At 59.5% G+C, this 20377-nt stretch overlaps 3 protein-coding genes across 3 annotated transcripts; all 3 read right to left on the bottom strand.

The window, feature by feature from the left end:
• Positions 1–1678: 1678 nt before the first annotated feature.
• LOC144246151 (serine/threonine-protein kinase pim-1-like) lies at positions 1679–5084 on the bottom strand. Its single transcript, XM_077782608.1, has 6 exons — positions 5075–5084; positions 3513–3616; positions 3370–3420; positions 2706–3072; positions 2137–2313; positions 1679–1815 (listed from the first exon to the last, which is right to left on the bottom strand). The coding sequence occupies exons 1-6, from the start codon at positions 5082–5084 to the stop codon at positions 1679–1681; spliced, it is 846 nt and encodes a 281-aa protein (XP_077638734.1).
• Positions 5085–5725: 641 nt separating this feature from the next.
• Positions 5726–11458, bottom strand: LOC144246150 (serine/threonine-protein kinase pim-1-like). Its single transcript, XM_077782607.1, has 7 exons — positions 11449–11458; positions 9887–9990; positions 9744–9794; positions 9080–9446; positions 8511–8687; positions 8107–8189; positions 5726–5860 (listed from the first exon to the last, which is right to left on the bottom strand). Exons 1-7 carry the CDS (start codon positions 11456–11458, stop codon positions 5726–5728), a joined length of 927 nt encoding a protein of 308 aa, XP_077638733.1.
• Positions 11459–12099: 641 nt separating this feature from the next.
• LOC144246149 (serine/threonine-protein kinase pim-1-like) lies at positions 12100–18660 on the bottom strand. The gene is made up of 8 exons (XM_077782605.1): positions 18651–18660; positions 18385–18561; positions 16261–16364; positions 16118–16168; positions 15454–15820; positions 14885–15061; positions 14481–14563; positions 12100–12234 (listed from the first exon to the last, which is right to left on the bottom strand). The coding sequence occupies exons 1-8, from the start codon at positions 18658–18660 to the stop codon at positions 12100–12102; spliced, it is 1104 nt and encodes a 367-aa protein (XP_077638731.1).
• Between the last annotated feature and the right edge of the window lie 1717 nt (positions 18661–20377).

The raw sequence follows: 20377 nt of genomic DNA, 5'->3' as shown, positions 1-20377 counted from the left end.
ACATCACAGGAGCTTGTGTGACATCACAGATGGCATTGTGACATCACAGAGAGCTGTGTGACACCACAGATGCCCATGTGTTACCACAGAGAGCTGTGCAACGTCACAAAGGTGTCAGTGTGACATCATAGAGATGTCATTGTGATGTCAGAGGAGGTTGTGTGACATCACAGAGAGCTGTGTGGCATCACAGATATTAGTGTAACATCACAAGGATGTCCATGTGACATCACAGAAAGATTTGTGACATCACAGAGGTGTCAGTGTGGCATCACAGAGAGCTGTGTGACATCACCCATGGAAAACCTCTGCCACAAATGGCATTCCTGAGATCAGGGCTCCACCTTTGCAGCGTAAGGGTGCTTGTGATGGAATGGGATGGCTTGGTTCCAGTTTTGCTCTGACAGTGGCAATGACAGCAGGAGAATGCGCTGTTGCCTCGCAGAGGCAGCCACACTATTTTCTGCTTTTAATGAGCAGTCGAAGGTTCTGATAATGTGTGAACCTGGAGCTGCACTGCCTCAGCTGGTTCTCTTCAATAATGCAGAGTCTTCACTCAAGGTTCAAGTGATGTGCAGTTGAAGATAAACTGTCATAGTGTATTTTTTCTCCTTTCTTTTATACATGACAAAAAAAATCTAAATGTGCATGTCAAATCTAAAGCTTGCTTTCTTTTTAGATGAGTGATGCAGATCTTCTTTGTGGCTACTGCACAGGTATTGAAACTGGCTTTTTAAAATTATGCTATCCAAACCAGTTTCAATATATTTTCCCTTAAAATTATTTTTAAAAACTTTGCATTCCAAGGTAATGTCAAATACATATTTTATCATCTTGCCATAGTATAAATCGAAACAACAAAAAAAATCTAATAAGTATTGGTTACAACCGCTACCTCTCTATAAAGTAGTTGTCCTGGTTTGTAAGATAAGCTTGTATTCTATTTGCCATCTGTTGGAGGTTGGGCAGGTTTATTATCTCTTGCAAGAACGATGGTTTGCTCCGAAGAGGTAATCGTTTGTTAATGGGCCATTGACTGGCTCACTGCAGGCCCGGTAACGTAACACCATCCCAATTTGAGATGCTCCACCCAGAGGGGGAAGCCAAGCACTCTTTTATGGTATAAAGTGGTACCTTTTTGGGAGACAGAGCAGCTCTCTCTTTGCGGGATTCCGAGAGAAGCAGCTCCTTCAGCGAGAGTCCCAGAGAACTGCCTAGCCCTGCCTCCCATTTCATAGGAAGAAAGAAAAAGAGTTCAGCAGGGCTCAACCTGAAATGATATTTTGTAGCTTCTGGCTCTCCTCAGAGTTCTGCTAAGAGAGGAACGTCTCTGTCCCTGAAACCAAATAACCCCTGGAATGCACACATGGACCTGTGTGTCACTTCAAGAGACACCAAGAAGCCCTGCCACTTTGCAAGAGCAGCTGTTGTTCCACTGCCGCATTTCTTGGCTAGGCAAAGCCCCTCCTACCCGCACTACGGCCTGAGCTGGAAGATATAAAGAACCAGCCGGGAGGGCAGGCATGGAAAGCTTGACAAAGGCTGAAGGCAGCACTCTGATTCCCCCCTTGCCCAAGACGTTTCTTTAGCTGAAGTTGCTGAAAAGAACCAGCCCCTTGACACACCACAATGGGTTTGCTGTTTTATTTTTCGGCTTCTCAGTCCTGCGCGGGACTCGCTAAATTGGTGCTGCAGAGGCTCCGGCAAGGCATGAAAAGCGCCGGCCCCGCACCCAAGGGTGGCATGAGATCTCCTCCAGCTCCGGCCTGTCTGCAGGGTGCTTGGCCAAACACCATCGGATCAGGTGCTGGAGCTCTGGGGAGAGAAGGCAGAAAGCGCCGGTCACTGGCAGAGTCTCCTGCCCAGCTGCCCCCGTCGCCCGTGGGGCCCGGGCCATGTTGTGCCGGGCTCTGGGCCGTGCCGGGCTCCCGACCGGCTCTGCCCCACGCGGGAGAGCGGCACGGCGGGACACGGCCGCCTCCTCCGGCCGCCCGTGCTGCGCTGACCCCGTCGGCACGGGCCCCTCCTGCGGCCGGCCCTGGAGGGCAGATCCACGTCCCGCGGAGCTGGTGAGGGCCGCGCCGAGCTGCGCGCCGCCAGCTGCCAAAGCCCGCCGGCTTGAGGCCGGACACCCACCTGGAGAGAGCTGCTGCCGGAAGACGAGCTTGCCCAGCACGATGTCAGGCTCATCCTGGAAGGGGAGGCTCCCGCAGACCATGACGTACAGCAGCACGCCCAGGGACCAGATGGTGGCCGCGTGGCCGTGGTAGCAGCCGAGCCAGATCCACTCGGGCGGGCTGTACACGCGCGTTCCTAGGGGAGACAGGCGGCGCTGGCCGGGCGCAGGCTGCTGCCTTCCAGAGCCTGGCGGCGGCCTCCGGCCCGAGGCAGGGGCTGCAGCCGTGGCCACAGCTTCCCCCCGAGGCCACCCCGCGTCCCCCAGCCAGCTGGCCAAAGGCACGAAACCATTCCGCAAGGCCAAGAAGGCCAGCGGAGCAGCCCAGGCCCTCGTGGGCCCGCTGAGCCCAGGGGCCGGGAGCCGCTTTTGCCCCCCCTCTGTCGGCAGGGCCGGCAGCCGGCTCCTGGGGCTCGGCATCCGCCCCGTGCCTAAAGGCGGCTGGCTGAAGGACGCAGCCCGCAGCCCAGGAGGGAACGGGGCCGTGCGGTGCCTGGCACCGGGAGCAGGGCTCAGGCCATGGGCTCACCGGCAAACCCCGTGAAGGCCCGCTCCTGGAGGAAGGTGCCGCAGCCGAAGTCAATGAGCTTCAGGTGGCCGCTCTCCGGGTTCACCAGGAGGTTCTCTGGCTTGATGTCCCGGTGCAGGACGCCGCAGGCGGTGCAGTGCCGCACGGCCTCCAGCACCTGGCAGAAAAGCCAGCGCGCCTGCTCCTCGCACAGGCAGCCCTGCTCCTGCAGGAGCTGCAGGAGATCCTGCGATGCCTCCGGACGCTCCAGCACTAGCACAAAGCTGTCCGGCAGCTCAAACCAATCGAGGAGCTGGATGATATTCTGGCAGCCAGAGCCCACCTTCTCCATGAGCACCACCTCCAAGGGCACGCGGGTGCCGTCGGGCTGTGAGCAGGAGAAAGTCAGTGCCTGCAGCAGCCTGCTGCTGCTGCTGCTGCTGCTGCAGCAGCCCTGGGGCTGCGCTGCGCCCTGCCCGGGATGCCCCAGTGCCCCCTGGCGCAGCCTCCCAGGCGCTTGCGCTTCCTCCCGCCCGGGGGATGCTCGGGGGTGCCGCTGCCCGGCCCCAGCTCCGCTCTCCGGTGTGCCCAGGCCCGCGGGGCTGCGGCTCCGCACGCTGAGCCCGCCCCGGGATTCTCCCTGCCCGCCACGCCCCGCTCTGTCCCGCTGGCCCCGTTCACTCACCAGCTCGTCCCACTGCAGGACGCTCTCCCGGGCCACGCGTTTGATGGCCACCTGCGAGCCACGGAGAGAGGAGGGCTGAGCTCCAGCCCTGCCGCTCCCCGCCGCTGCCCCTCCTGCCCCGCCCGGCCGTGGCGGCCACTCACCGGGCTCCCGTCCGAGAGGCGGATGCCCGAGTAGACGGTGCTGAAGCCGCCGCTGCCCAGCTGCGGGCCCCACAGGTACAGCTCCTGCCGCTGCCTCTGTTGCCCTGCGGCCGAGAGAAGCCATCAGCCTTGCGCCCAGAACCCCCCGCAAGTGCCCGCGAGTGAAGCGGGCCGGGCCCCCGCGGCCGCCGCGCTCTCACCTGCTTCCTGCTGCGCGCCGGGCAGCGGCCACCGCCCTGCAGCCGCCGGGCTGGCGAGCGGCAGAGCCGGGCCGGGGCAGCGCGCACAGGCGGCTGCGGCAGCCCCGGGGCAGCGGGGCAGGGCGGCACCGTCGCTGTCCCCGGCGGCGTGGGCTGGGCTCTGCTCCTGACGACGGCCGGGGCTGCAGCCCGAGCCTTGGCACAGGGGGATGCCAGGAGCGGCTGCAAGGCAGACAGGGCTTTTTCAAGCCGTGCCGTCGGAGGCACTGGAAACAGCCGGCGACTAGGCTGCTCGCAGGGGCCCTGGCCTGGCCTGGCCGCGCCCCTCCAGAGCCCCGGGGGAGCCGCAGGCAGCTCCTCGGGAGATCTCACCTGCTACTAGAAAGGCCTTGGCGGCACTCGAGGGCTGTCTTGGGGCAGCTTCCTGCAGATGGAGGAACCTCCGTGCTGTCTGGAGGCCCGTCTCCACCACCAGGCTGGGGCTGTTGCTGGCGGGCAGAACCAGAAGAGCGTCCTGGCTGTCCTGGCTGCTGTGGGATGCCCACTGCTGGCTCCAGGACGCTTGCTGCCCCGCCAGCTGCTCCTGAGCAGGCTCCCCTGCATCGGGCTGGGCTCCCAGTTGGACTTCTGGGCTTTCCCTTGCCATGCCAAGGTTCAGGATTTCGCCCGTGTTGTTGTAGTCCGTCAGTCCAAGGGAGCTGGGAGACCTGTCCACGGGCTCTGCTCCTTCTGCAGGCTGACAGGTCTCACTGAGCCTCTGCAAGGGATGGAGGCTGTCAGAGATAGCAGAGGCTCCTGGCAGGATGCAGGGTCTCTGACAGCCTGAGCTTCCTGCATGGATGGTGATGTCTCTCCCCTGCTGTGCCATCCTTGCAGGCCGTGAGGCTCTCCCAGGGATAGAGAAACTTGCTGGGAGCAGCCTCTGGACGGGATGGAGGCTTCTGGAGGAGCTGGCTAAGCCACAGCAGGGCAGGTGGCCTTGGTTCTGCAGCTCCTCCAGTTCTTTCCACAATGCCTGCCACATCCCAGAATAGAGCGGGTCACGTGTCCCGTTGCCATCCCCGAGGTGCAGCATCAGTTCCTGCAGCTCCCGGGCCTCTGCCAGGCAGGGGCCGCAGCTGCAGGGGCTGCCCAGGGGGCTGGCGGGAGCACGTGGCCGCTTGCCAGGAGTCGCCCGAGGCCTGGGGAACCTGGGAGCCGCAGGGGCTCCTCGCTTCCTCCGTGAGCCTCTGGGCTGGACCCTGGGTCGCTTCCTCCACTTCCCTCTCCGTGTCCGCCGGCCCCGCGGTTGCCGGTGGCCAAAGGCCCACCAGACAGCCACGGCGGCCAGCAGCAGGAGAAGCACGGTCAGCAGGACGTCACCGTCACCCATGGCTCCGGCACGTCCCGTCGCGACTGCACTGGCAGCTGCGGGCGCTGGCCCGTCTAACACAGCGACAGCGCGGTGATGTCACAGCGATGTCACAGTGCTGCGGCCAGCACAGCCCTGGGACATCACAGCCCTGCCTCACGCCAGCGCTCTGCCCCTTTGTGCAGTCACAGCCCTGCCTCGGCCCCGCCCTCCGCAGTGCCCCAGGAGGGATGAGGGGGCTCCCTAGGGGCACTTGCCAGCTCTCTGGAGCAGAGCGGGTGGAAGATTCTTCTTTACGTAGGACACAGGGATGAGGAGGGGAATGTTGATGGTCTCACCTCCTTGCTGGCAGAGCACGGGACATGGATTGTCCAATGTGCCACTGCAAAGTCCTTGAGGAGGGCAAGCCCCGCTCAGCAACATCCAAGCCATCCGTGTGCTATCCACCACATTCCTGTGCTGAATCCAAACCCAGCTCTTTGCCACTGCCTGGGAAGAAAATGGATCCTATCCCCTTGAAAACCAGTACATCACCATTCTTCACCCAGCACACCCTGTCTCTGTTTGTCTCACAGCTGGACACCTGCTCCAGATGTATTCTGCGAGGAACAGGATCAAAACTGCACTTAAAACCCTGAAATAGAACCTGCTTTGCCTTCCCATCATCCATGAGACCAGGCCAGGACATCGCTGCTGTTTCTATGCTGCTGGAACTCCAGTGGTGTGAGCTCCAGTTGAGGGATCTGTGACCTGTGGACGAGCCCAGAAAGGAGCAGGACACCCGCAGGCATCCGCGGCTGGGAATAAGCCCATGGCAGAGCAGGAATCTCTCAGAGTACCTGTGACCATGGTTGTTTCCATGGCCAAGAAGGGATTGTGGCCCAGGGATAAACCTGAAGCCTCTGTGGCTGTGGATTAGGCCATGCTCAGCAGGTAGCCCTCGAAACATCAGTGCCTGTGCCTGGGGTCGTGCTGGAGCACCTGAGAGCCATGACCATGGAAGAACCCCTGGCAGAGCAGTTACAGCCTTGGGGGTGCTGCAGCCGTGGTTCAGGCCAAATCCATTTCTTTAGTGGGGATGGAAAACTTCATTGCCTATAGTTAGTATCAAATCATGTTTGTAAAAATTGAAGGTTCTAAATTCTTAGATTCAGGACAAATAAAATACTGCTAATTTTCCTTCAGCTATTTCTTTTCTTGTTACACTTGTGTGACATCAGAGAGATGTCAGCGTGACATCACAGAGAGGTCTGTGTAACATCACAGGAGCTTGTGTGACATCACAGATGTCATTGTGACATCACAGAGGTGTCTGTGTGACATCACAAAAAGCTGTGTGATGTCACAGAGATGTCAGTGTGACATCACAGAGAGCTGTGTGACACCACAGATGCCCATGTGTTACCACAGAGAGCTGTGCAAGGTGTCAGTGTGACATCATAGAGATGTCATTGTGATGTCAGAGGAGGTTGTGTGACATCACAGAGAGCTGTGTGGCATCACAGATATTAGTGTAACATCACAAGGATGTCCATGTGACATCACAGAGAGATTTGTGACATCACAGAGGTGTCAGTGTGGCATCACAGAGAGCTGTGTGACATCACCCATGGAAAACCTCTGCCACAAATGGCATTCCTGAGATCAGGGCTCCACCTTTGCAGCGTAAGGGTGCTTGTGATGGAATGGGATGGCTTGGTTCCAGTTTTGCTCTGACAGTGGCAATGACAGCAGGAGAATGTGCTGTTGCCTCGCAGAGGCAGCCACACTATTTTCTGCTTTTAATGAGCAGTCGAAGGTTCTGATAATGTGTGAACCTGGAGCTGCACTGCCTCAGCTGGTTCTCTTAATAATGCAGAGTCTTCACTCAAGGTTCAAGTGATGTGCAGTTGAAGATAAACTGTCATAGTGTATTTTTTCTCCTTTCTTTTATACATGACAAAAAAAATCTAAATGTGCATGTCAAATCTAAAGCTTGCTTTCTTTTTAGATGAGTGATGCAGATCTTCTTTGTGGCTTCTGCACAGGTATTGAAACTGGCTTTTTGAAATTATGCTATCCAAACCAGTTTCAATATATTTTCCCTTAAAATTATTTTTAAAAAATTTGCATTCCAAGGTAATGTCAAATACATATTTTATCATCTTGCCATAGTATAAATCGAAACAACACAAAAAATCTACTAAGTATTGGTTACAACCGCTACCTCTCTATAAAGTAGTTGTCCTGGTTTGTAAGATAAGCTTGTATTCTATTTGCCATCTGTTGGAGGTTGGGCAGGTTTATTATCTCTTGCAAGAACGATGGTTTGCTCCGAAGAGGTAATCGTTTGTTAATGGGCCATTGACTGGCTCACTGCAGGCCCGGTAACGTAACACCATCCCAATTTGAGATGCTCCACCCAGAGGGGGAAGCCAAGCACTCTTTTATGGTATAAAGTGGTACCTTTTTGGGAGACAGAGCAGCTCTCTCTTTGCGGGATTCCGAGAGAAGCAGCTCCTTCGGCAAGATTCCCAGACAAGTGCCTAGCCCTGCCTCCCATTTCATAGGAAGAAAGAAAAAGAGTTCAGCAGGGCTCAACCTGAAATGATATTTTGTAGCTTCTGGCTCTCCTCAGAGTTCTGCTAAGAGAGGAACGTCTCTGTCCCTGAAACCAAATAACCCCTGGAATGCACACATGGACCTGTGTGTCACTTCAAGAGACACCAAGAAGCCCTGCCACTTTGCAAGAGCAGCTGTTGTTCCACTGCCGCATTTCTTGGCTGGGCAAAGCCCCTCCTACCCGCACTACGGCCTGAGCTGGAAGATATAAAGAACCAGCCGGGAGGGCAGGCATGGAAAGCTTGACAAAGGCTGAAGGCAGCACTCTGATTCCCCCCTTGCCCAAGACGTTTCTTTAGCTGAAATTGCTGAAAAGAACCAGCCCCTTGACACACCGCAATGGGTTTGCTGTTTTATTTTTCGGCTTCTCAGTCCTGCGCGGGACTCGCTAAATTGGTGCTGCAGAGGCTCCGGCAAGGCATGAAAAGCGCCGGCCCCGCACCCAAGGGTGGCATGAGATCTCCTCCAGCTCCGGCCTGTCTGCAGGGTGCTTGGCCAAACACCATCGGATCAGGTGCTGGAGCTCTGGGGAGAGAAGGCAGAAAGCGCCGGTCACCGGCAGAGTCTCCTGCCCAGCTGCCCCCGTCGCCCGTGGGGCCCGGGCCATGTTGTGCCGGGCTCTGGGCCGTGCCGGGCTCCCGACCGGCTCTGCCCCACGCGGGAGAGCGGCACGGCGGGACACGGCCGCCTCCTCCGGCCGCCCGTGCCGCGCTGACCCCGTCGGCACGGGCCCCTCCTGCGGCCGGCCCTGGAGGGCAGATCCACGTCCCGCGGAGCTGGTGAGGGCCGCGCCGAGCTGCGCGCCGCCAGCTGCCAAAGCCCGCCGGCTTGAGGCCGGACACCCACCTGGAGAGAGCTGCTGCCGGAAGACGAGCTTGCCCAGCACGATGTCAGGCTCATCCTGGAAGGGGAGGCTCCCGCAGACCATGACGTACAGCAGCACGCCCAGGGACCAGATGGTGGCCGCGTGGCCGTGGTAGCAGCCGAGCCAGATCCACTCGGGCGGGCTGTACACGCGCGTTCCTAGGGGAGACAGGCGGCGCTGGCCGGGCGCAGGCTGCTGCCTTCCAGAGCCTGGCGGCGGCCTCCGGCCCGAGGCAGGGGCTGCAGCCGTGGCCACAGCTTCCCCCCGAGGCCACCCCGCGTCCCCCAGCCAGCTGGCCAAAGGCACGAAACCATTCCGCAAGGCCAAGAAGGCCAGCGGAGCAGCCCAGGCCCTCGTGGGCCCGCTGAGCCCAGGGGCCGGGAGCCGCTTTTGCCCCCCCTCTGTCGGCAGGGCCGGCAGCCGGCTCCTGGGGCTCGGCATCCGCCCCGTTCCTAAAGGCGGCCGGCTGAAGGACGCAGCCCGCAGCCCAGGAGGGAACGGGGCCGTGCGGTGCCTGGCACCGGGAGCAGGGCCCAGGCCATGGGCTCACCGGCAAAGCCCGTGAAGGCCCGCTCCTGGAGGAAGGTGCCGCAGCCGAAGTCAATGAGCTTCAGGTGGCCGCTCTCCGGGTTCACCAGGAGGTTCTCTGGCTTGATGTCCCGGTGCAGGACGCCGCAGGCGGTGCAGTGCCGCACGGCCTCCAGCACCTGGCAGAAAAGCCAGCGCGCCTGCTCCTCGCACAGGCAGCCCTGCTCCTGCAGGAACTGCAGGAGATCCTGCGATGCCTCCGGACGCTCCAGCACTAGCACAAAGCTGTCCGGCAGCTCAAACCAATCAAGGAGTTGGATGATATTCTGGCAGCCAGAGCCCACCTTCTCCATGAGCACCACCTCCAAGGGCACGCGGGTGCCGTCGGGCTGTGAGCAGGAGAAAGTCAGTGCCTGCAGCAGCCTGCTGCTGCTGCTGCTGCTGCTGCAGCAGCCCTGGGGCTGCGCTGCGCCCTGCCCGGGATGCCCCAGTGCCCCCTGGCGCAGCCTCCCAGGCGCTTGCGCTTCCTCCCGCCCGGGGGATGCTCGGGGGTGCCGCTGCCCGGCCCCAGCTCCGCTCTCCGGTGTGCCCAGGCCCGCGGGGCTGCGGCTCCGCACGCTGAGCCCGCCCCGGGATTCTCCCTGCCCGCCATGCCCCGCTCTGTCCCGCTGGCCCCGTTCACTCACCAGCTCGTCCCACTGCAGGACGCTCTCCCGGGCCACGCGTTTGATGGCCACCTCCGAGCCACGGAGAGAGGAGGGCTGAGCTCCAGCCCTGCCGCTCCCCGCCGCTGCCCCTCCTGCCCTGCCCGGCCGTGGCGGCCACTCACCGGGCTCCCGTCCGAGAGGCGGATGCCCGAGTAGACGGTGCTGAAGCCGCCGCTGCCCAGCTGCGGGCCCCACAGGTACAGCTCCTGCCGCTGCCTCTGTTGCCCTGCGGCCGAGAGAAGCCATCAGCCTTGCGCCCAGAACCCCCCGCAAGTGCCCGCGAGTGAAGCGGGTCGGGCCCCCGCGGCCGCCGCGCTCTCACCTGCTTCCTGCTGCGCGCCGGGCAGCGGCCACCGCCCTGCAGCCGCCGGGCTGGCGAGCGGCAGAGCCGGGCCGGGGCAGCGCGCACAGGCGGCTGCGGCAGCCCCGGGGCAGCGGGGCAGGGCGGCACCGTCGCTGTCCCCGGCGGCGTGGGCTGGGCTCTGCTCCTGACGACGGCCGGGGCTGCAGCCCGAGCCTTGGCACAGGGGGATGCCAGGAGCGGCTGCAAGGCAGACAGGGCTTTTTCAAGCCGTGCCGTCGGAGGCACTGGAAACAGCCGGCGACTAGGCTGCTCGCAGGGGCCCTGGCCTGGCCTGGCCGCGCCCCTCCAGAGCCCCGGGGGAGCCGCAGGCAGCTCCTCGGGAGATCTCACCTGCTACTAGAAAGGCCTTGGCGGCACTCGAGGGCTGTCTTGGGGCAGCTTCCTGCAGATGGAGGAACCTCCGTGCTGTCTGGAGGCTCGTCTCCACCACCAGGCTGGGGCTGTTGCTGGCGGGCAGAACCAGAAGAGCGTCCTGGCTGTCCTGGCTGCTGTGGGATGCCCACTGCTGGCTCCAGGACGCTTGCTGCCCCGCCAGCTGCTCCTGAGCAGGCTCCCCTGCACCGGGCTGGGCTCCCAGTTGGACTTCTGGGCTTTCCCTTGCCACGTCAAGGGTCAGGATGGCGCCTGTGTTGTTGAAGTCCCAGAGTCCAAGGGAGCTGGGAGACCTGTCCACGGGCTCTGCTCTTTCCGCAGGCTGACAGGTCTCACTGAGCCTCTGCAAGGGATGGAGGCTGTCAGAGATAGCAGAGGCTCCTGGCAGGATGCAGGGTCTCTGACAGCCTGAGCTTCCTGCATGGATGGTGATGTCTCTCCCCTGCTGTGCCATCCTTGCAGGCCTTGAGGCTCTCCCAGGGATGGAGAATCTTGCTGGGAGCAGCCTCTGGATGGGATGGAGGCTTCTGGAGGAGCTGGCTAAGCCACAGCAGGGCAGGTGGCCTTGGTTCTGCAGCTCCTCCAGTTCTTTCCACAATGCCTGCCACATCCCAGAATAGAGCGGCTCACGTGTCCTGTTGCCATCCCCGAGGTGCAGCATCAGTTCCTGCAGCTCCCGGGCCTCTGCCAGGCAGGGGCCGCAGCTGCAGGGGCTGCCCAGGGGGCTGGCGGGAGCACGTGGCCGCTTGCCAGGAGTCGCCCGAGGCCTGGGGAACCTGGGAGCCGCAGGGGCTCCTCGCTTCCTCCGTGAGCCTCTGGGCTGGACCCTGGGGCGCTTCCTCCACTTCCCTCTCCGTGTCCGCCGGCCCCGCGGTTGCCGGTGGCCAAAGGCCCACCAGACAGCCACGGCGGCCAGCAGCAGGAGAAGCACGGTCAGCAGGACGTCACCGTCACCCATGGCTCCGGCACGTCCCGTCGCGACTGCACTGGCAGCTGCGGGCGCTGGCCCGTCGCACACAGCGACAGCGCGGTGATGTCACAGCGATGTCACAGTGCTGCGGCCAGCACAGCCCTGGGACATCACAGCCCTGCCTCACGCCAGCGCTCTGCCCCTTTGTGCAGTCACAGCCCTGCCTCGGCCCCGCCCTCCGCAGTGCCCCAGGAGGGATGAGGGGGCTCCCTAGGGGCACTTGCCAGCTCTCTGGAGCAGAGCGGGTGGAAGATTCTTCTTTACGTAGGACACAGGGATGAGGAGGGGAATGTTGATGGTCTCACCTCCTTGCTGGCAGAGCACGGGACATGGATTGTCCAATGTGCCACTGCAAAGTCCTTGAGGAGGGCAAGCCCCGCTCAGCAACATCCAAGCCATCCGTGTGCTATCCACCACATTCCCGTGCTGAATCCAAACCCAGCTCTTTGCCGCTGCCTGGGAAGAAAATGGATCCTATCCCCTTGAAAACCAGTACATCACCATTCTTCACCCAGCACACCCTGTCTCTGTTTGTCTCACAGCTGGACACCTGCTCCAGATGTATTCTGCGAGGAACAGGATCAAAACTGCACTTAAAACCCTGAAATAGAACCTGCTTTGCCTTCCCATCATCCATGAGACCAGGCCAGGACATCGCTGCTGTTTCTATGCTGCTGGAACTCCAGTGGTGTGAGCTCCAGTTGAGGGATCTGTGACCTGTGGACGAGCCCAGAAAGGAGCAGGACACCCGCAGGCATCCGCGGCTGGGAATAAGCCCATGGCAGAGCAGGAATCTCTCAGAGTACCTGTGACCATGGTTGTTTCCATGGCCAAGAAGGGATTGTGGCCCAGGGATAAACCTGAAGCCTCTGTGGCTGTGGATTAGGCCATGCTCAGCAGGTAGCCCTCGAAACATCAGTGCCTGTGCCTGGGGTCGTGCTGGAGCACCTGAGAGCCATGACCATGGAAGAACCCCTGGCAGAGCAGTTACAGCCTTGGGGGTGCTGCAGCCGTGGTTCAGGCCAAATCCATTTCTTTAGTGGGGATGGAAAACTTCATTGCCTATAGTTAGTATCAAATCATGTTTGTAAAAATTGAAGGTTCTAAATTCTTAGATTCAGGACAAATAAAATACTGCTAATTTTCCTTCAGCTATTTCTTTTCTTGTTACACTTGTGTGACATCAGAGAGATGTCAGCGTGACATCACAGAGAGGTCTGTGTAACATCACAGGAGCTTGTGTGACATCACAGATGTCATTGTGACATCACAGAGGTGTCTGTGTGACATCACAAAAAGCTGTGTGATGTCACAGAGATGTCAGTGTGACATCACAGAGAGCTGTGTGACACCACAGATGCCCATGTGTTACCACAGAGAGCTGTGCAAGGTGTCAGTGTGACATCATAGAGATGTCATTGTGATGTCAGAGGAGGTTGTGTGACATCACAGAGAGCTGTGTGGCATCACAGATATTAGTGTAACATCACAAGGATGTCCATGTGACATCACAGAGAGATTTGTGACATCACAGAGGTGTCAGTGTGGCATCACAGAGAGCTGTGTGACATCACCCATGGAAAACCTCTGCCACAAATGGCATTCCTGAGATCAGGGCTCCACCTTTGCAGCGTAAGGGTGCTTGTGATGGAATGGGATGGCTTGGTTCCAGTTTTGCTCTGACAGTGGCAATGACAGCAGGAGAATGCGCTGTTGCCTCGCAGAGGCAGCCACACTATTTTCTGCTTTTAATGAGCAGTCGAAGGTTCTGATAATGTGTGAACCTGGAGCTGCACTGCCTCAGCTGGTTCTCTTAATAATGCAGAGTCTTCACTCAAGGTTCAAGTGATGTGCAGTTGAAGATAAACTGTCATAGTGTATTTTTTCTCCTTTCTTTTATACATGACAAAAAAAATCTAAATGTGCATGTCAAATCTAAAGCTTGCTTTCTTTTTAGATGAGTGATGCAGATCTTCTTTGTGGCTTCTGCACAGGTATTGAAACTGGCTTTTTGAAATTATGCTATCCAAACCAGTTTCAATATATTTTCCCTTAAAATTATTTTTAAAAAATTTGCATTCCAAGGTAATGTCAAATACATATTTTATCATCTTGCCATAGTATAAATCGAAACAACACAAAAAATCTAATAAGTATTGGTTACAACCGCTACCTCTCTATAAAGTAGTTGTCCTGGTTTGTAAGATAAGCTTGTATTCTATTTGCCATCTGTTGGAGGTTGGGCAGGTTTATTATCTCTTGCAAGAACGATGGTTTGCTCCGAAGAGGTAATCGTTTGTTAATGGGCCATTGACTGGCTCACTGCAGGCCCGGTAACGTAACACCATCCCAATTTGAGATGCTCCACCCAGAGGGGGAAGCCAAGCACTCTTTTATGGTATAAAGTGGTACCTTTTTGGGAGACAGAGCAGCTCTCTCTTTGCGGGATTCCGAGAGAAGCAGCTCCTTCGGCAAGATTCCCAGACAAGTGCCTAGCCCTGCCTCCCATTTCATAGGAAGAAAGAAAAAGAGTTCAGCAGGGCTCAACCTGAAATGATATTTTGTAGCTTCTGGCTCTCCTCAGAGTTCTGCTAAGAGAGGAACGTCTCTGTCCCTGAAACCAAATAACCCCTGGAATGCACACATGGACCTGTGTGTCACTTCAAGAGACACCAAGAAGCCCTGCCACTTTGCAAGAGCAGCTGTTGTTCCACTGCCGCATTTCTTGGCTGGGCAAAGCCCCTCCTACCCGCACTACGGCCTGAGCTGGAAGATATAAAGAACCAGCCGGGAGGGCAGGCATGGAAAGCTTGACAAAGGCTGAAGGCAGCACTCTGATTCCCCCCTTGCCCAAGACGTTTCTTTAGCTGAAATTGCTGAAAAGAACCAGCCCCTTGACACACCGCAATGGGTTTGCTGTTTTATTTTTCGGCTTCTCAGTCCTGCGCGGGACTCGCTAAATTGGTGCTGCAGAGGCTCCGGCAAGGCATGAAAAGCGCCGGCCCCGCACCCAAGGGTGGCATGAGATCTCCTCCAGCTCCGGCCTGTCTGCAGGGTGCTTGGCCAAACACCATCGGATCAGGTGCTGGAGCTCTGGGGAGAGAAGGCAGAAAGCGCCGGTCACCGGCAGAGTCTCCTGCCCAGCTGCCCCCGTCGCCCGCGGGGCCCGGGCCATGTTGTGCCGGGCTCTGGGCCGTGCCGGGCTCCCGACCGGCTCTGCCCCACGCGGGAGAGCGGCACGGCGGGACACGGCCGCCTCCTCCGGCCGCCCGTGCCGCGCTGACCCCGTCGGCACGGGCCCCTCCTGCGGCCGGCCCTGGAGGGCAGATCCACGTCCCGCGGAGCTGGTGAGGGCCGCGCCGAGCTGCGCGCCGCCAGCTGCCAAAGCCCGCCGGCTTGAGGCCGGACACCCACCTGGAGAGAGCTGCTGCCGGAAGACGAGCTTGCCCAGCACGATGTCAGGCTCATCCTGGAAGGGGAGGCTCCCGCAGACCATGACGTACAGCAGCACGCCCAGGGACCAGATGGTGGCCGCGTGGCCGTGGTAGCAGCCGAGCCAGATCCACTCGGGCGGGCTGTACACGCGCGTTCCTAGGGGAGACAGGCGGCGCTGGCCGGGCGCAGGCTGCTGCCTTCCAGAGCCTGGCGGCGGCCTCCGGCCCGAGGCAGGGGCTGCAGCCGTGGCCACAGCTTCCCCCCGAGGCCACCCCGCGTCCCCCAGCCAGCTGGCCAAAGGCACGAAACCATTCCGCAAGGCCAAGAAGGCCAGCGGAGCAGCCCAGGCCCTCGTGGGCCCGCTGAGCCCAGGGGCCGGGAGCCGCTTTTGCCCCCCCTCTGTCGGCAGGGCCGGCAGCCGGCTCCTGGGGCTCGGCATCCGCCCCGTTCCTAAAGGCGGCCGGCTGAAGGACGCAGCCCGCAGCCCAGGAGGGAACGGGGCCGTGCGGTGCCTGGCACCGGGAGCAGGGCCCAGGCCATGGGCTCACCGGCAAAGCCCGTGAAGGCCCGCTCCTGGAGGAAGGTGCCGCAGCCGAAGTCAATGAGCTTCAGGTGGCCGCTCTCCGGGTTCACCAGGAGGTTCTCTGGCTTGATGTCCCGGTGCAGGACGCCGCAGGCGGTGCAGTGCCGCACGGCCTCCAGCACCTGGCAGAAAAGCCAGCGTGCCTGCTCCTCGCACAGGCAGCCCTGCTCCTGCAGGAACTGCAGGAGATCCTGCGATGCCTCCGGACGCTCCAGCACTAGCACAAAGCTGTCCGGCAGCTCAAACCAATCAAGGAGTTGGATGATATTCTGGCAGCCAGAGCCCACCTTCTCCATGAGCACCACCTCCAAGGGCACGCGGGTGCCGTCGGGCTGTGAGCAGGAGAAAGTCAGTGCCTGCAGCAGCCTGCTGCTGCTGCTGCTGCTGCTGCAGCAGCCCTGGGGCTGCGCTGCGCCCTGCCCGGGATGCCCCAGTGCCCCCTGGCGCAGCCTCCCAGGCGCTTGCGCTTCCTCCCGCCCGGGGGATGCTCGGGGCTGCCGCTGCCCGGCCCCAGCTCCGCTCTCCGGTGTGCCCAGGCCCGCGGGGCTGCGGCTCCGCACGCTGAGCCCGCCCCGGGATTCTCCCTGCCCGCCACGCCCCGCTCTGTCCCGCTGGCCCCGTTCACTCACCAGCTCGTCCCACTGCAGGACGCTCTCCCGGGCCACGCGTTTGATGGCCACCTGCGAGCCACGGAGAGAGGAGGGCTGAGCTCCAGCCCTGCCGCTCCCCGCCGCTGCCCCTCCTGCCCCGCCCGGCCGTGGCGGCCACTCACCGGGCTCCCGTCCGAGAGGCGGATGCCCGAGTAGACGGTGCTGAAGCCGCCGCTGCCCAGCTGCGGGCCCCACAGGTACAGCTCCTGCCGCTGCCTCTGTTGCCCTGCGGCCGAGAGAAGCCATCAGCCTTGCGCCCAGAACCCCCCGCAAGTGCCCGCGAGTGAAGCGGGCCGGGCCCCCGCGGCCGCCGCGCTCTCACCTGCTTCCTGCTGCGCGCCGGGCAGCGGCCACCGCCCTGCAGCCGCCGGGCTGGCGAGCGGCAGAGCCGGGCCGGGGCAGCGCGCACAGGCGGCTGCGGCAGCCCCGGGGCAGCGGGGCAGGGCGGCACCGTCGCTGTCCCCGGCGGCGTGGGCTGGGCTCCGCTCCTGACGACGGCCGGGGCTGCAGCCCGAGCCTTGGCACAGGGGGATGCCAGGAGCGGCTGCAAGGCAGACAGGGCTTTTTCAAGCCGTGCCGTCGGAGGCACTGGAAACAGCCGGCGACTAGGCTGCTCGCAGGGGCCCTGGCCTGGCCTGGCCGCGCCCCTCCAGAGCCCCGGGGGAGCCGCAGGCAGCTCCTCGGGAGATCTCACCTGCTACTAGAAAGGCCTTGGCGGCACTCGAGGGCTGTCTTGGGGCAGCTTCCTGCAGATGGAGGAACCTCCGTGCTGTCTGGAGGCCCGTCTCCACCACCAGGCTGGGGCTGTTGCTGGCGGGCAGAACCAGAACAGCGTCCTGGCTGTCCTGGCTGCTGTGGGATGCCCACTGCTGGCTCCAGGACGCTTGCTGCCCCGCCAGCTGCTCCTGAGCAGGCTCCCCTGCACCGGGCTGGGCTCCCAGTTGGACTTCTGGGCTTTCCCTTGCCACGTCAAGGGTCAGGATGGCGCCTGTGTTGTTGAAGTCCCAGAGTCCAAGGGAGCTGGGAGACCTGTCCACGGGCTCTGCTCTTTCCGCAGGCTGACAGGTCTCACTGAGCCTCTGCAAGGGATGGAGGCTGTCAGAGATAGCAGAGGCTCCTGGCAGGATGCAGGGTCTCTGACAGCCTGAGCTTCCTGCATGGATGGTGATGTCTCTCCCCTGCTGTGCCATCCTTGCAGGCCTTGAGGCTCTCCCAGGGATGGAGAATCTTGCTGGGAGCAGCCTCTGGATGGGATGGAGGCTTCTGGAGGAGCTGGCTAAGCCACAGCAGGGCAGGTGGCCTTGGTTCTGCAGCTCCTCCAGTTCTTTCCACAATGCCTGCCACATCCCAGAATAGAGCGGCTCACGTGTCCCGTTGCCATCCCCGAGGTGCAGCATCAGTTCCTGCAGCTCCCGGGCCTCTGCCAGGCAGGGGCCGCAGCTGCAGGGGCTGCCCAGGGGGCTGGCGGGAGCACGTGGCCGCTTGCCAGGAGTCGCCCGAGGCCTGGGGAACCTGGGAGCCGCAGGGGCTCCTCGCTTCCTCCGTGAGCCTCTGGGCTGGACCCTGGGGCGCTTCCTCCACTTCCCTCTCCGTGTCCGCCGGCCCCGCGGTTGCCGGTGGCCAAAGGCCCACCAGACAGCCACGGCGGCCAGCAGCAGGAGAAGCACGGTCAGCAGGACGTCACCGTCACCCATGGCTCCGGCACGTCCCGTCGCGACTGCACTGGCAGCTGCGGGCGCTGGCCCGTCTCACACAGCGACAGCGCGGTGATGTCACAGCGATGTCACAGTGCTGCGGCCAGCACAGCCCTGGGACATCACAGCCCTGCCTCACGCCAGCGCTCTGCCCCTTTGTGCAGTCACAGCCCTGCCTCGGCCCCGCCCTCCGCAGTGCCCCAGGAGGGATGAGGGGGCTCCCTAGGGGCACTTGCCAGCTCTCTGGAGCAGAGCGGGTGGAAGATTCTTCTTTACGTAGGACACAGGGATGAGGAGGGGAATGTTGATGGTCTCACCTCCTTGCTGGCAGAGCACGGGACATGGATTGTCCAATGTGCCACTGCAAAGTCCTTGAGGAGGGCAAGCCCCGCTCAGCAACATCCAAGCCATCCGTGTGCTATCCACCACATTCCCGTGCTGAATCCAAACCCAGCTCTTTGCCGCTCCCTGGGAAGAAAATGGATCCTATCCCCTTGAAAACCAGTACATCACCATTCTTCACCCAGCACACCCTGTCTCTGTTTGTCTCACAGCTGGACACCTGCTCCAGATGTATTCTGCGAGGAACAGGATCAAAACTGCACTTAAAACCCTGAAATAGAACCTGCTTTGCCTTCCCATCATCCATGAGACCAGGCCAGGACATCGCTGCTGTTTCTATGCTGCTGGAACTCCAGTGGTGTGAGCTCCAGTTGAGGGATCTGTGACCTGTGGACGAGCCCAGAAAGGAGCAGGACACCCGCAGGCATCCGCGGCTGGGAATAAGCCCATGGCAGAGCAGGAATCTCTCAGAGTACCTGTGGCCATGGTTGTTTCCATGGCCAAGAAGGGATTGTGGCCCAGGGATAAACCTGAAGCCTCTGTGGCTGTGGATTAGGCCATGCTCAGCAGGTAGCCCTCGAAACATCAGTGCCTGTGCCTGGGGTCGTGCTGGAGCACCTGAGAGCCATGACCATGGAAGAACCCCTGGCAGAGCAGTTACAGCCTTGGGGGTGCTGCAGCCGTGGTTCAGGCCAAATCCATTTCTTTAGTGGGGATGGAAAACTTCATTGCCTATAGTTAGTATCAAATCATGTTTGTAAAAATTGAAGGTTCTAAATTCTTAGATTCAGGACAAATAAAATACTGCTAATTTTCCTTCAGCTATTTCTTTTCTTGTTACACTTGTGTGACATCAGAGAGATGTCAGCGTGACATCACAGAGAGGTCTGTGTAACATCACAGGAGCTTGTGTGACATCACAGATGGCATTGTGACATCACAGAGAGCTGTGTGACACCACAGATGCCCATGTGTTACCACAGAGAGCTGTGCAACGTCACAAAGGTGTCAGTGTGACATCATAGAGATGTCATTGTGATGTCAGAGGAGGTTGTGTGACATCACAGAGAGCTGTGTGGCATCACAGATATTAGTGTAACATCACAAGGATGTCCATGTGACATCACAGAAAGATTTGTGACATCACAGAGGTGTCAGTGTGGCATGACAGAGAGCTGTGTGACATCACCCATGGAAAACCTCTGCCACAAATGGCATTCCTGAGATCAGGGCTCCACCTTTGCAGCGTAAGGGTGCTTGTGATGGAATGGGATGGCTTGGTTCCAGTTTTGCTCTGACAGTGGCAATGACAGCAGGAGAATGCGCTGTTGCCTCGCAGAGGCAGCCACACTATTTTCTGCTTTTAATGAGCAGTCGAAGGTTCTGATAATGTGTGAACCTGGAGCTGCACTGCCTCAGCTGGTTCTCTTCAATAATGCAGAGTCTTCACTCAAGGTTCAAGTGATGTGCAGTTGAAGATAAACTGTCATAGTGTATTTTTTCTCCTTTCTTTTATACATGACAAAAAAAATCTAAATGTGCATGTCAAATCTAAAGCTTGCTTTCTTTTTAGATGAGTGATGCAGATCTTCTTTGTGGCTTCTGCACAGGTATTGAAACTGGCTTTTTGAAATTATGCTATCCAAACCAGTTTCAATATATTTTCCCTTAAAATTATTTTTAAAAAATTTGCATTCCAAGGTAATGTCAAATACATATTTTATCATCTTGCCATAGTATAAATCGAAACAACACAAAAAATCTAATAAGTATTGGTTACAACCGCTACCTCTCTATAAAGTAGTTGTCCTGGTTTGTAAGATAAGCTTGTATTCTATTTGCCATCTGTTGGAGGTTGGGCAGGTTTATTATCTCTTGCAAGAACGATGGTTTGCTCCGAAGAGGTAATCGTTTGTTAATGGGCCATTGACTGGCTCACTGCAGGCCCGGTAACGTAACACCATCCCAATTTGAGATGCTCCACCCAGAGGGGGAAGCCAAGCACTCTTTTATGGTATAAAGTGGTACCTTTTTGGGAGACAGAGCAGCTCTCTCTTTGCGGGATTCCGAGAGAAGCAGCTCCTTCGGCAAGATTCCCAGACAAGTGCCTAGCCCTGCCTCCCATTTCATAGGAAGAAAGAAAAAGAGTGCAGCAGGGCTCAACCTGAAATGATATTTTGTAGCTTCTGGCTCTCCTCAGAGT

This window comes from Lonchura striata, chromosome 4, assembly GCF_046129695.1.
Source record: "Lonchura striata isolate bLonStr1 chromosome 4, bLonStr1.mat, whole genome shotgun sequence".
Classification (NCBI taxonomy): Eukaryota; Metazoa; Chordata; class Aves; order Passeriformes; family Estrildidae; genus Lonchura; species Lonchura striata.
This window is presented reverse-complemented; position numbering and strand designations above follow the sequence as displayed.